Here is a 12,862-nt window from a genome sequence, read left to right on the forward strand (position 1 = left end):
ACCTGAATTTTTTATTTTTATTTTTTACTTTTTTTTTTTAAGATTTATTTATTTATTATATGTAAGTACACTGTAGCTGTCTTAAGACACTTCAGAAGAGGGTGTCAGATCTCCTTACGAATGGTTGTGAGCCACCATGTGGTTGCTGGGATTTGAACTCAGGACCTTTGGAAGAGCAGTCAATGCTCTTAACCACTGAGCCATCTCACCAGCGCCTGAATTTTTTAAATAAGAGCTAGATCTGGTAGTACATGCCTGGAAATTCCAGCACTTCAGAGGGTGAGCTAGGAGAATTATGAGTTCAAGGCCAACCTAGGCTATGTAGTATAATATGTATATACATGCACACACATATGTATGTGTATATATTTTTTTCTTTTCTTTTTTTTAAAGAAAGTGAGAATGAAGCCAGGTATGGTGGTACATACCTTTAATCCCATTTGGGAATCAGAACCAAGGAAGATCTCTTGAGTCTGAGTCCAGCCTGGTTTACAGATACAGCCAGGGCTACACAGAGAAAAACCAAACCAACCAACCAAACAAACAAACCAAAAAACAAAGAAAATAAAGAGAGAATAAACACACTTGTTAAGGTGACACAGGTCTAAGATCCCAGCACTGGGGAGGTGGGGCTAGGAGATAAGTTTGAGGCCAGCTTGGGCCTTGTCTGAAATAAACTCAAGAACAAAGAGAGAGGGAAGAGAGGGAGGGATGGGGAGACCAAAAGAGAAAGAAAAAAGTGTATTCACTCTTGGGAGCAGAGGCAGAAGGAATGCTATAGATTTTAAGTGGTCCATCCTGATTTGCATACAAAACAGCAAGAAAACAAACAAACAAAATATAACCAGGGGTGGGGGTGGGGGTGGGGGGTAGGGTCAGGGGTAAGATTAATGTTTTCATGTTTCTTTCTTTTGTGGACTCCCAAGTGATCGATCCCTGGGAGTAGGGTACAGGTAGCTTAGGCATTCTGCTACCGTTATTTTCAGAAAGAAAAGGAGGGAAGAAAGACTTTCAGGAGGACCGGAAGAAATAAAGGACTGAGGAGTGAGGACACAGAGATTAAACATGCATGTGGTGGGGGTGGGGGGATGGGGGGTGGTAGATCCTAGCCTGCTACCCCGCCACACCGTGGCTACCCCGCCACACTGCTACCTCCATGTGCACTGGGGGAATGGCTGTCAATCTCCAGGAGGGGGTTTGCTCTTTCAGAGGTGGGTTTCTTTAAGTACAGTTCCATTGAGCCACCCTTCCTCTCGTCTTTTCACCCATCCAGCTTTTCCATCATCCTGTTCCTTTGGGTGTCTAACCTGTTCTCCAGCTTCCCACACGCATTGCGGTTGGATTACTTGCCCACATTTTTGGCTAATCCTTTTTTAACCACACATATCTTTCCCAGTAGGCCGTGGATTCTATAAGGAAGTAGCTGTCGCTTGTAGCCAGATCTCCAGTGAACACTGCATGCCTAGCATATAGTTGATAGCAAAAGAAATTTTGCTGGACAAAAGTTTAAAGAAAATTAGAAGGCTGACTCGTAACCGCGGCACAGTGCTAAGCAAGCGCCGCTGAAAGCTTTGGGTTCACGCCCCAGCATTGCATAAAATTGAGTGTGCTGGAGGCACACACCCACGCACTCTCAAGGTTGGGCTCGGTGGGGGAAGGGCACTTGCTGTATAAGCGGGAGGACCTCACTTTAGGCCCCAACACCCACATAAAAATTGGGCGTGGCTTTGCGCATGTTAACTATGAACATGGCTGGGAGGAGGGAGGAGCTAGGAGGATTGCTAAGGTTGTTTTTTGAGAACCCTTTCCCTGGACAGATAATGAAGACACACACCTACCTCCTCCATATGTCATCAACCACCAACCAAAGCAAGATTTCAGGAAAGCTCAGCTGGGGAAACCAAGTCGTTTACTAGACTTGTTTAGAATAGGACTTGCCTAAAGCACCCATACCACCAGAAAGCCCTTCCTCAGCGTGCACGAGGACTTCCCTATAGCTGCCCAGACTGAGTCCCACCCTTCAGTTAACCTTCCACAGACTGTATATTCAAGCACCTCTGAAGACTCCCCAGCCTTGTACAGGCAGGGCTGCAGTTATATACAGCTCACTGGGGAGTGCATGAGGAAGAAACTAGAATCCTAGCACTTGGGAGGTAGAGGCAGGAGGATTTCTGAGTTCAAGGCCAGCCTGGTCTACAGAGTGAGTTCCAGGACAGCCAGGGCTACACAGAGAAACCCTGTCTCAAACAAAAACAAAACAAAAACAAACAAAAAAGTGGAAACTGAATTTTCATCCTTGCTGGGGTCTTCAGCCCAGTGTCTTGGACAGAGAATACACTGCTCAAACAGACAGGCCAGTGACTCTCAATTCTAGCCATAGTTTGGTGGGGGGAAACACAGGGAGATTTTTAAAAATACCAATGTCCAGGACCGAATTGTTCTGATTTTTATTTTATTGAGGTGTGGTCTTACTGCGTAGCTGGTGGCCTCCAATTCTCTTGACTCAGTCTTCTGAATTCTGAGGCGTTCGCTACTACTGACAGCTATTTTACCGACAGCTATTTTTGTTTCTTCTTTGATTAAAACTATATGTATTTAATAGCCAGATGTGGTAGTATAACCATTAATTCCAGCACTCAGGAAGCAGAGGCAGGTGGAGGTCTACGAAGCTGAGGCCAGCTTGGTTTACAGAGCAAGTTCCAGGACAGCCAGGGCTCCGCAGAGAAGCCCTACGTTGAAACATCAAATATAATAATAAGACTGTATGAGTCTTTTGGTGTTTGCCTGCATGTGTGTATACCACATTCATGCATGTGTGTATACCACGTCCATGCTCCGTGCCTTTGTCCCTAGACCTCTGGAACTGGAGTTACAAGCAGTTATGAGCCACCCTGTGGGAGCTAGGAACTGAACTGGGTCCTCTACAAACACAGCAAATGCTCTCAACTGATGAGCCATCTCTCCAGCTCCCTTTTCTTGTGAGATCAGGCTCTTCAATGTCGTCCAAGATGGCTTGAGATGCGCCTGTGTCAGCCTTAAGTGTTGAGATTATGTATAAATCACCTTAGGTGGGAGGGCATGTGGGAGGGGTGTGTGCACGTGTGTGTGTGTGTGTGTGTGTGTGTGTGTGTGTGTGTGGTGTATAGGTACTGAGGTATATGCACATGTGAGCACACACGTGTAGAGGGTATCTTTCCTCATTCCCTTACTTGCACTCCATCTTTTTGTTGTGAGACAGGCTCTCTCACTGAACCTAAAGCTTATGGACTAGGCTGATGACTAAGCTTTGGCAATCCTCCTGCCTCCACGTCCCTTTTCCCTCCATGCTAGTTACAGGTCCTCATGCATATGCAGAGGGTACTTTTTTGACTATGCCATCTCTTCAGCCATAAATTTGGGTTTAATTGGTCCTAAGATATGATGATCTTCCTCTTCTTCTTCCTCCCCTCCCTTCCCCAACTTCTCTTCTCAGGCCGGGACTCAAACCCAGGAACTATTCAAGTGTTTGACCACTGGGGTAGACTTTTTTTTGTTTTGTTTTTCGAGACAGGGTTTCTCTGTGTAGCCCTGGCCGTCCTGGAACTCACTCTGTAGACCAAACTGGCCTCGAACTCAGAAATCTGCCTGCCTCTGCCTCCCAAGTGCTGGGATTAAAGGTGTGCGCCACCAATGTCCAGCTGGGGTAGACTTCTATCTCTTGAAATTTTGTTTTAGACACTCACCCCCACATTTCCATGTGTAGCCTGAGTTGAAAACAATTTGTTGTTGTTGTTGTTTGTTTGAGACAGGATTTCTCAGTGTAGCCTTGGCTGTCCTGGAACTCACTCTGTAGACCAGACTGGCCTCGAACCATCTGCCTCTGCCACCCCAAGGGCTGGGATTAAAGGTGTGTACCATCACTGCTTGGCTGAAAACAACTTTTGAGTTAACTGTTATGGAAACCTCAGAGAGTTAGGATCACAGTTTGCATTGCAGAGGCACGCACAGACACGCTGACGGGGTTCCTGTCACAGCCGACATGTCAGTGCCAACACAAACCACAGCCATGTCTACACTTACTGCCAAGGAGCCTTCATCCATCCATCCCTCCATCCTCAGAGGAGCAAAGGTCACCACTTCTCACACTACATGGAAGAGGGAGCTACTGGGCATTGAACCTGTAGCCTTGGAACTTAGCTAAGGGCTTGGAGAGCTCTCTCCGGAGGAAACAGCTTTCTGCTCAGGACAAACTTCATCCTGAAACCTGTGAGAAGTTACCTCACAACCTGTGTCAGTAACTTTGGCTGTAAAATTAAACTAGGGCTGGGAATACAGCACAATGGTAAGGTGCATGCTTAGTGTGTATGTAAGATTCTTCATGTGATTGCCAGGACTATCACGTCTAAAAAAGTATGCATAATTCATGAAAATAATTTGCCAAAAATAACCTCAGATGTAACAAGCAAATAATATGCTCTGTAACTTATACATTTTGTGCAAGTTGTAAATAATCTATTTTGTAAAATTCTATAGGATGTTTTTAAAAAAAAAGAAAAGAAAAAAGGAAAAGAAACTAAAAAAAAAAAAGGCTGGTAAGATGGCTCAGTGGGTAAAGGTACTTGCTACCAAACCTGGCAATGACCTGAGTTTGATCCTCAAAACCCACGTGGTAAGGAATGGAGTCCTCCCATAGGTTGTCCTCTGACCTCTGTGGCACAAACATATTCACTCACCTCTCCAGACCTTCCCCATACCTAAAATAACTGTTTAAAATACACACACATGCATACAGACACACACAGACACACATACACCAGGGTCAGTGACAGGTTTCAGTGGGTCAAGGCACTTGCTGCCAGTCTAACAACCTAGGTTCAGTTCCTAGGACCCACACCATCTCTTCAAAGTTGTTCACTGACACCCCCCCCCCCCCCCCCCCCCCCCGGCCCCACATACAAGCTGTGGCACTTACACACATGCACAAAAGAAAAATCTAATTTAAGAAAATTATAATAAAACAAAGCCATAGTTTGTTAAATGAGAACAAAAACAAACCCCAGAGAGTGCCCCAGTGAGGGGCACAGCTAGTTTGGAAGCTGCTTAGACGGACCGCTGTGGTGAAACACTGGGTCCTCTACACATTGTACGGATACTCACTCACATAATCCTGAGGTTTCCTCAATTCCAACACAAGGGGAAAAAGGTCTGGACCAAGACCTCTGTACTGAGGGTCTATAGGTCATACTGTATTATTCCTGGCAACCTTTTCCATACCTAACACTGGGATTATATCCAGGCCCTCATGCATGCATAAGCAACGGCTTTAGTTCAACCATTGGTCTTTCTTCTTTCTTGAGATCTTGAGACATGGTCTTAGAAGGCCAGACTGTTTTTTTTTCCCCCTGAAACTAACTCTACAGACCAGGCTAGCCAGGAACTCACAGAAATCTGCCTGCCTCTGCTTCCTGAGTCCTGGGATCCAAGGCGTGTGCCACCACTGCCTGGCTCTATTTATCTTTTTAAAAAAGCATTTGTTGAAAAGTGAAAAAAAAAAAAAATGTAAAAAAATGTGTTACGGGCGTCTTGCCTGCCTGTGTGCGCACAAGCGCTCAGTGCTTGCAGATAGAAGAGGGAGTCTGATCTCCTAGGACTGGAGTTACAGGTGGTTGTGAGCCGCTGTGTGGATGCTGGGAATTGAAGCCAGGTCCTCTGAAAGGGCAGCCAGTGTCCTTAACCATTGTGTAGTCTCTTTAGCCAAATACCATGCTACCTGGCTTATGCAGTGCTGGGGACCGAACCCACAGCTTCATGCATGCTAGGCAAGCACTCTTATCATCGAAGCTACATTCCAAACTTGTGTATGATTTCTAATTGTAGTTGTCTCAAGCTTAAAGCAATAGCTAGTTCATATGAAGAGGCTTTCCAGTAAGACAAGTGCTTTTATTTCTGGTCCCTGCAGTACTAGCTTTGGAAACCATCTTGACTCTGTTTTCCAGACCACTGCTAGGATTTTCACATTGGATTGGGACTTACATTTCAACATGTCTCTGCACATTATGATTAGATTGAGGGCAGTATCATACCCCCCCTCTATTCAGTAGAACCCTCAATTCATTCTAGTGGATGAAAAGTGCCCGTTGCTCCGTGGTTCTCAACCTTCCTAATGCTTCCGCCCCTTAATGACTTTGTTGCTACTTCATAACTGTAATTCCGCTGCTTGTTTTCGATCAGAATGCCAATTATCTGATAGTTCAGATGTTCTTAGGTGGTTCCTGTGACAGGGTCGTTCTAACCACAAATGGGGTCTCAAGCCAAAGGTTAAGAGCTGCTGCTCTAGATAGTAGAAGGCATCAGGCAAGTTTCCTGGTGACAATTTATTATGTTAGTAGCACACAGACCAAATATTAATCTTTCAAAACAATGTCTCTACAGAAGTGGGGAATGATACGGGCCACTCTGCGAGGGACTGCCTGCGTGCATCTAATGATGACTAATCTTTAAGTCTTTAATCTTCTTCTTATGCCGTTCAATTTGCTTCTGCAGACGCTCTATCTCCTTTGAATGGTGGTCAATCTCATCTTCGTGGTGTTTCCTCAGGGCAGCCAGCTGTTCTTTAGTCTTCTCTCTATAAAGAAACGGTGCCTGAGGGTTTAATTCCAATCTTTCATCCCAAAGAGATCTTTATTTTACTTTTATTACATTTACTTGTATGTGTGCAAGGGGTGGGGAAGGGGTGGGGTGCAGCTTGTGGGAGTTGGTTCTCTCCTTTTATCAAGTGAGTCCCAGGCATCAAAATTTAGGTTCATAATCTTGGCTGCAAAGCACCTTTAGCCTCTGAGTCATTCATTTCACAGCCTCCCAAGGAGATCTTTAATCAAAAGCAAGGATCCGTAAGGCCAAGTTAGTAGCTCACTACTGGAGTCCCAGCATCTTGAAGGATGGCACAGGAGGGGTCACTCCAAGTCTGAAGCCAGCCTGAGATCCAATACAACTTGAACTACAGAGTAAGAATGTCTCAGAAGCCGGAAACCAGGGCCTACAAAGATGACTCAGAGGTTAAGAGCACTTGCTGCTCTTGCAGAAGATTCAGTTCCCAGCATCCACATGATGGCCTACAACCATCTATAACTGCAGTTCTAGGGGATCCAACTGCTGTCTTTGGATAAGTTCCAAATTTAAGCTTCCTGAGTTGGGAGGGAATATGGCTCAATGTTTAAGAGTACTTGCTCTCCTAGAGAACTCAGGGGCCATTTCTAGAACCCACACAGCAGCTTACAACCACACGTACTGCGGTTCCAGGGTTCTAGCCTCCACAGGTACCACGTACTCATGGGGTACACATACATATATGTGGCAATACACACACAATCAGAGTGAAGAGATGGCTCTGAGATTAAGATAAGGAAGGTATTTCTCTTCTAGAAGAATCCTATTTCCAGCACCAGTGTCAGGCAGCTCACAATTATCTGTAACTTCAACTACAGGCATCTACTGACTTTACACACTTGGCCCAAGCATGCATGCATACAAAAGCGCACATACATGTACAGGCATGTTTAAATAAAGGTGTACACCACCGTGATCAGCTTCTTTTTCTTCTTGATATCTGTTTTTTATTTTACGTGTATGAGTGTTTTGGCTGCATTTTTAAACAGGAACCCAGTATGTAGACCAGTCTGGTCTCAAACTCAAGAGAGCTGCCTGCTTCTTTTGCCTGTCTCCAGAACACTGGGATTAAAGGCATGCACCACTTGCATGCAATGCCATGCATGTAGGCCAGATGAGTTTGAGGTGCTATGGAACTAGAGCTAGGGACAGTTGTTAAGACACTGTGAAGGCACTGGCAACAGAACCTGGTTCCCGGAAGAGCAGCCAGTGCTATTATCCCCTGAGCCATCTCTCTAGCATATGCTCTTGCAGAGGACCTCAGGCTGGTTCCCAGGTTCGTTGGTTCTTTTATTTATATTCAGGTACACCAGAAGAGGGCATCGGATCCCCATTACAGACAGTCGTGAGCCACCATGTGGTTACTGGGAATTGAAGAGCAGTCAATGCTCTTAACAGCTGAGCCATCTCTCCACCCCCAATTCAAGAGCTCAGAACTGTGAATAGGTGTCCAAGGGTACCTAATCTCTAACTCCCAATGGGCACCTGTATCTGTGCACATATCCCAACACAGTCACAGAATTAAAAATAAAAAGAAAACCCAAGTTCGAGGCCAGCCTGGTCTACAGAGTGAGTTCCAGGACAGCCAGGGCTACACAGAGAAATCCTGTCTGGAAAAAAAAAAAAGAAAGAAAGAAAGAAAAAAGAAAAAGAAAAAAAGAAACGAAAAAAAAGAAAGAAAACCCAAACACAACCAAATAAAAGGTAAAGGTAAGGTAAAGGACATAGGAACCAAGCCAGGAGTGGTGGCATAAGCTTATAGTTCCAACAATTGGAAGGCTGAGGCAGAACTGCAATCCTGATGTTTGTTTGTTTGTTTGTTTTTCCCCAGTACTGAGACTTGAACCCCAGATCTCTGTCTAAGTTCTTATTCCATAAATGAGCAACAACCGCTATGGGCTTAGGACGGAGACCAAAGGAGAACCGGAAGCAAGATTAGCTTCTGGCTGCTCTCCAGTGGACAGAAGTTAAAGATAACTCAGGGCTGGGAAAAGGTTGTAGATAGACCTAGTCCACTCCCAATTTCTAACCAGTCGCAGGGCCTGAGGAGTGCAAAAGTCTCCCGGAGTGGGGGCAGTCAACCTTGAGCAGCTACTATCTAGTTCATGAGAATTGGAGACACGTGGAGGATCTAGAAATGGCTGACAGGATCTGAGGCCTCAGGGAATGGACGCTGCCTTACAAAACTAAAGAGAGGAGAGGGAAGTTGGGGAAAAAAAGATGGGGGTCACAGGTTGGGTGAGCCGGACTCAGCAGGTTCTGAGCTAGCTGGATGTAAACACCGCTCGGAGCACCTTGGGGAGTCTCGCACAGCCAGGGGTGCAGAGGGGATTACTGCGGGGGGAGGGCGGGGAAGATGACAACAAAGGATAAATTAGGAGACGACCCTTGGGCTGAGTCCAGCAGAACCGGTGTAAAAGGCTTAGGGCTGGGCGGGAGACCAGAGAGTGTGATGTTAAGCTGTCTCTACGATGAGACCCGATGGCTTCACTGGCCTTGGAATTCTGCCAGGAGATGGGTGCCCCAGGAGACCAGGTAAAGATGGGTGGAGCGACAGAGAGCCTAGAAAGGACAAGGAGGGCGATTGGGGGCTGGACTTGGGACCAGGTGGGCCTCACCGGAAGTACCGATCCTCTTCAGCCTTCTCGCGTTTTCCGAAGGCCCCACCAGCTTCTCGGATGGAGCCAGCGCCCGAATCCATGCTCTCCGACTGCAGAGAGAGTCGTGGGCATGAAAAAAGAAGGCACAACAAGGAAGAGAGAACCCGCGCCCCGCAATGGGCGGTGGGTCGTGCCGCCACCTACCGAGTCCGAGACGAAACCTCGGGTTTGCAGGACCCTCATACCCGAGACACCGAGCCGAGCCCGAGCCACCAACGCCGAGCCTGCCATCGTTTTCGGCGTTGCTCAGCTCACGTCGCGGGCGTGGCTGCTTCTCTCCTAGCGCGCTAACTGCGAGGGCGGGTGAAAAGCCAATCTAGATGCCGGGGAGGCGGGACGAGCACGGAAACAGCGAATCAGGAGGGAGGGGCGGGGCTTATGATTGTCCGCAGCTATAGTTGAGAGGGAGGCGGGTTTATGCTTTAGCTAACAATAAACAGGGATCTGACGCATCACGACCCAGGAGTCTACCGTGGGATGTCAGAAGATGAATCTTGGCTTTTGGTCTCTTTACAATGAGCCCTTTCGTTCACTCCCACCGCACAATTTCCGTCCAAAGGTCTATTTTTTTAAAAATGTACATGATGGACATCAATAGGTTGGGGAATACAAGGTTTGTAGTAGCTATGCTTAGGATGCAGACAGCCTGGATATCGACCTCCAATGTACCTCTATTTATACATATGAAATCCTGTTCATCTCTTAAGAGGTGTTCTTGTTCTTTGGTTATATTGCCACTGCAGTCTCTTGTCTCACCTTAAATGTCACTTTTTCAAAGCAACCCTTTGACCTTCCTAGTCATCCTGACATCAGCAATTTTTTATCCTGCTTCCGAGTTCTTTCTCACAGTTTGCCTTGGGAAGCCATCAGAGCCTTAGTAGGTAGTGAATTAGTATTTTTGAACTGTATTAATGTGTCGGTGAATGGACCTAATAACTTGGTGACAGGCTGCAAGGACACTGAAAAAAAAAAAACATCAAGCGAACTGGTGGTACAAACCTTTCATCCCAGCACTCCTGAGGCACACCCAGAGAGGAAGAACAGATATGCTTCATCTAGCCTATTCGACAAAGGGAATTCTGGGCCAGCCAGGGCTTCGTAGCAAGATCCTGTTTTAAGAAACAAACAATACCCCCACACACACACACCCACACATAGGGCTAGTGCTGGGCCCCAGTGGTGGAAGGAGAGAACTGACACCTGAAAGTTGTTCTCTGACCTCTCCATGTGCGTTATGGTACTGTGTCCCCACCAATAAATAAGTATAATTTTAAAAATTAAATAATAAACTCCAAGCACATACTTGTACATGCATGCTCATAATTCACACAGAACTTGTCTACTTCAGTAGTGTCTGGACAGGCCTAAAAACCTGATAACGGACCTGAGGCGTACACTTCAAAAGGAGTCAGCCTCCTGAGGTAGCCCAATCGCTGACATTCTCCTAACTCAGAGGTGTTCCATATTGATCTCTGCTATAATCTGTGGAGAGATCTGCGTGCTTTCTTTATTCAGGCATAAAGGTGCCCTAAGAAATATTTCATTATAGCTAAAACTAAACATTATTTCCTGGTCTTCACAGTGTTTCAATAATCCTAATTGATTCCCTAGCTGTAGTTAGCTTGGAATTTCTACGAAGAAGCTGTCTTATCAGACAGGGTGTCTCCAAAGTAAGAGATAACAGTTAGGTACTCATTATCAGAGCAGTCCCACATAAGGCAGAATTGCTTTACTAACTTGATAGAAGTTGTAGGGCTTCTGTCACTAATTATCTATGTTATAGCCAAGGTTATTCTCAAGGACCTGCAGCTGCTTGCCTCAGACAGACCCTGAGAATTGATCTTGGGGCTACCAGAATAGCCCAAGAAGAAGGACACCACTGCTCCTCCGCCTTGCACCTGGCTGATTGATTGTATTGACTTTGATGTAGCCATCTCCTGCCTACGTGACTTCTGTAGTTTGCCCTGTTTTGCTGTATACTACATAAGCCTGATTTCTACTTTGTACAAATTCCATTCAGTTACAGCACTCCCTTGTGTTGTGTCTGTTTGCCATTTCTTCGCCAACACCTTGACTACCTGACTAGGACCCTGCTCCCCCCACCGGTTGAGGGAGTCCCAGTCTGGCCGGCCCGTGGCACATAATATCTTCCATCCCGTTTTCTGATTTTGTCCCTCCTTTCCTAGATGAGATCTGTTGTAACTTAGGATGGCCTCAAACTCTCTGTAAAGAGAGGTGGTTCCTCATCTTTCTGTCTCCACCTCCCAAGTGTTGGGGTTACAGTCATGTGCCCAGCTTCATAATACTATTTTACAGTGGTCCAAAGGTGAGAATACTCCAAATGTTGAACTACTGAAAAGGTCAACAAATCAGCGCATAGACATACTTTTGTGGAATTTGATGCCACCATAAAATGCAGTAAAAATTTTGTTGTTGTTGGTTTTTGAGACAGGTTTTTCTTTACAGGCCTGGCTGTCCTGGAACTCACTCTGGAGATGAGGCTAGCCCCAAACTCAGAAGATCTGCCTATCTCTGCCTCTTGAGTACTAGGATAGGTTCCACTGGGATAAACTTTAAAAAATGCTACATGGTGGTTACCCACACAATCCCAGCACTCCAAGGAGGCATGTGGATCTCTGTGAGTTTGAGGTCAACCTGGTCTACAGAGGGAATTCCAGGACGACCAAGGCTACACAGAGAAATCCTGTGTCAAAAAAACCAAAAAACTGCTCCATGAAGAAAACCTAAATACAAAAAGAATTGTGGGGGGCTGGAGAGATGGCTCAGCGGTTAAGAGCACTGACTGCTCTTCCGAAGGTCCTGAGTTCAAATCCCAGCAACCACATGGTGGATCACAACTATCCATAACGAGATCTGACATCCTCCTCTGGTGCATCTGAAGACAGCTACAGTGTACTTTCATATAATAAATAAAATAAAAAAAAAGAATTGCATAAGTAGATTCCATCCAATGGGAAATGTCCAGAATAATAGGTATATCCGGAGACAACACATTCCTTTTTGTCAGAGACTGGGGAAGGGGGAAATATATATATTGATTTTTCAAGACAAGGTTTCTTGGTGCAGCCTGGCCTCTTTTGAAAATAAAAAAATTTTTTTTTTCTTTTTAAATTAGAATGTGTGGCTAGACATAGAGGTGCATACATCCTAGAACTCTAGAGGCAGAGGCAGGCAGATCTCGGTGAATGCGAAGCCAGCCTAGTCTACATCTTGGGTTCCAGCAGCCACGCTTGTGTAGAGAGCCCCTATCTAAAAAATAAAAGAAAAACAACAGAAGTGTGTTGGTCTGCATCAGCTAACTATGTCATATGTGTGAAGTCAGAAGGCAACTTTTGGGGAGTCTTTTTTTCACTCTGTGGGTCTTGGGGTTGAATTTAAGTTGTCAGGTTTGGAAGCAAGCACCCTGGCTAGCTGAGCCATCTCGAAGGCCTTTCACTTAAGACATTCTTTTCAGCCGGGCTTGGTGGCGCACGCCTTTAATCCCAGCACTTGGGAGGCAGAGGCAGGTGGATTTCTGAGTTCGAGGCCAGCCTGGT

At 45.9% G+C, this 12,862-nt stretch overlaps 1 protein-coding gene across 1 annotated transcript; it reads right to left on the minus strand.

The window, feature by feature from the left end:
• Positions 1-6,338: 6,338 nt before the first annotated feature.
• On the minus strand, positions 6,339-9,667 carry Atp5if1 (ATP synthase inhibitory factor subunit 1). Its single transcript, XM_031378930.1, has 3 exons — positions 9,450-9,667; positions 9,264-9,355; positions 6,339-6,604 (listed from the first exon to the last, which is right to left on the minus strand). Exons 1-3 carry the CDS (start codon positions 9,534-9,536, stop codon positions 6,460-6,462), a joined length of 324 nt encoding a protein of 107 aa, XP_031234790.1. The 5' UTR covers positions 9,537-9,667; the 3' UTR covers positions 6,339-6,459.
• Between the last annotated feature and the right edge of the window lie 3,195 nt (positions 9,668-12,862).

Source organism: Mastomys coucha, unplaced genomic scaffold (genome assembly GCF_008632895.1).
Source record: "Mastomys coucha isolate ucsf_1 unplaced genomic scaffold, UCSF_Mcou_1 pScaffold18, whole genome shotgun sequence".
Lineage (NCBI taxonomy): Eukaryota > Metazoa > Chordata > Mammalia > Rodentia > Muridae > Mastomys > Mastomys coucha.

Excerpts from the sequence above, each read along its gene's own strand:
- Atp5if1 (XM_031378930.1), bottom strand. The coding sequence starts at position 9,536 with ATGGCAGGCTCGGCGTTGGTGGCTCGGGCTCGGCTCGGTGTCTCGGGT. Across the intron at positions 9,356-9,449 it reads GAGGTTTCGTCTCGGACTCG|TCGGAGAGCATGGATTCGGG; the intron begins GTAGGTGGCGGC and ends CTCTCTCTGCAG. Across the intron at positions 6,605-9,263 it reads GAAGAGGATCGGTACTTCCG|AGAGAAGACTAAAGAACAGC; the intron begins GTGAGGCCCACC and ends GTTTCTTTATAG.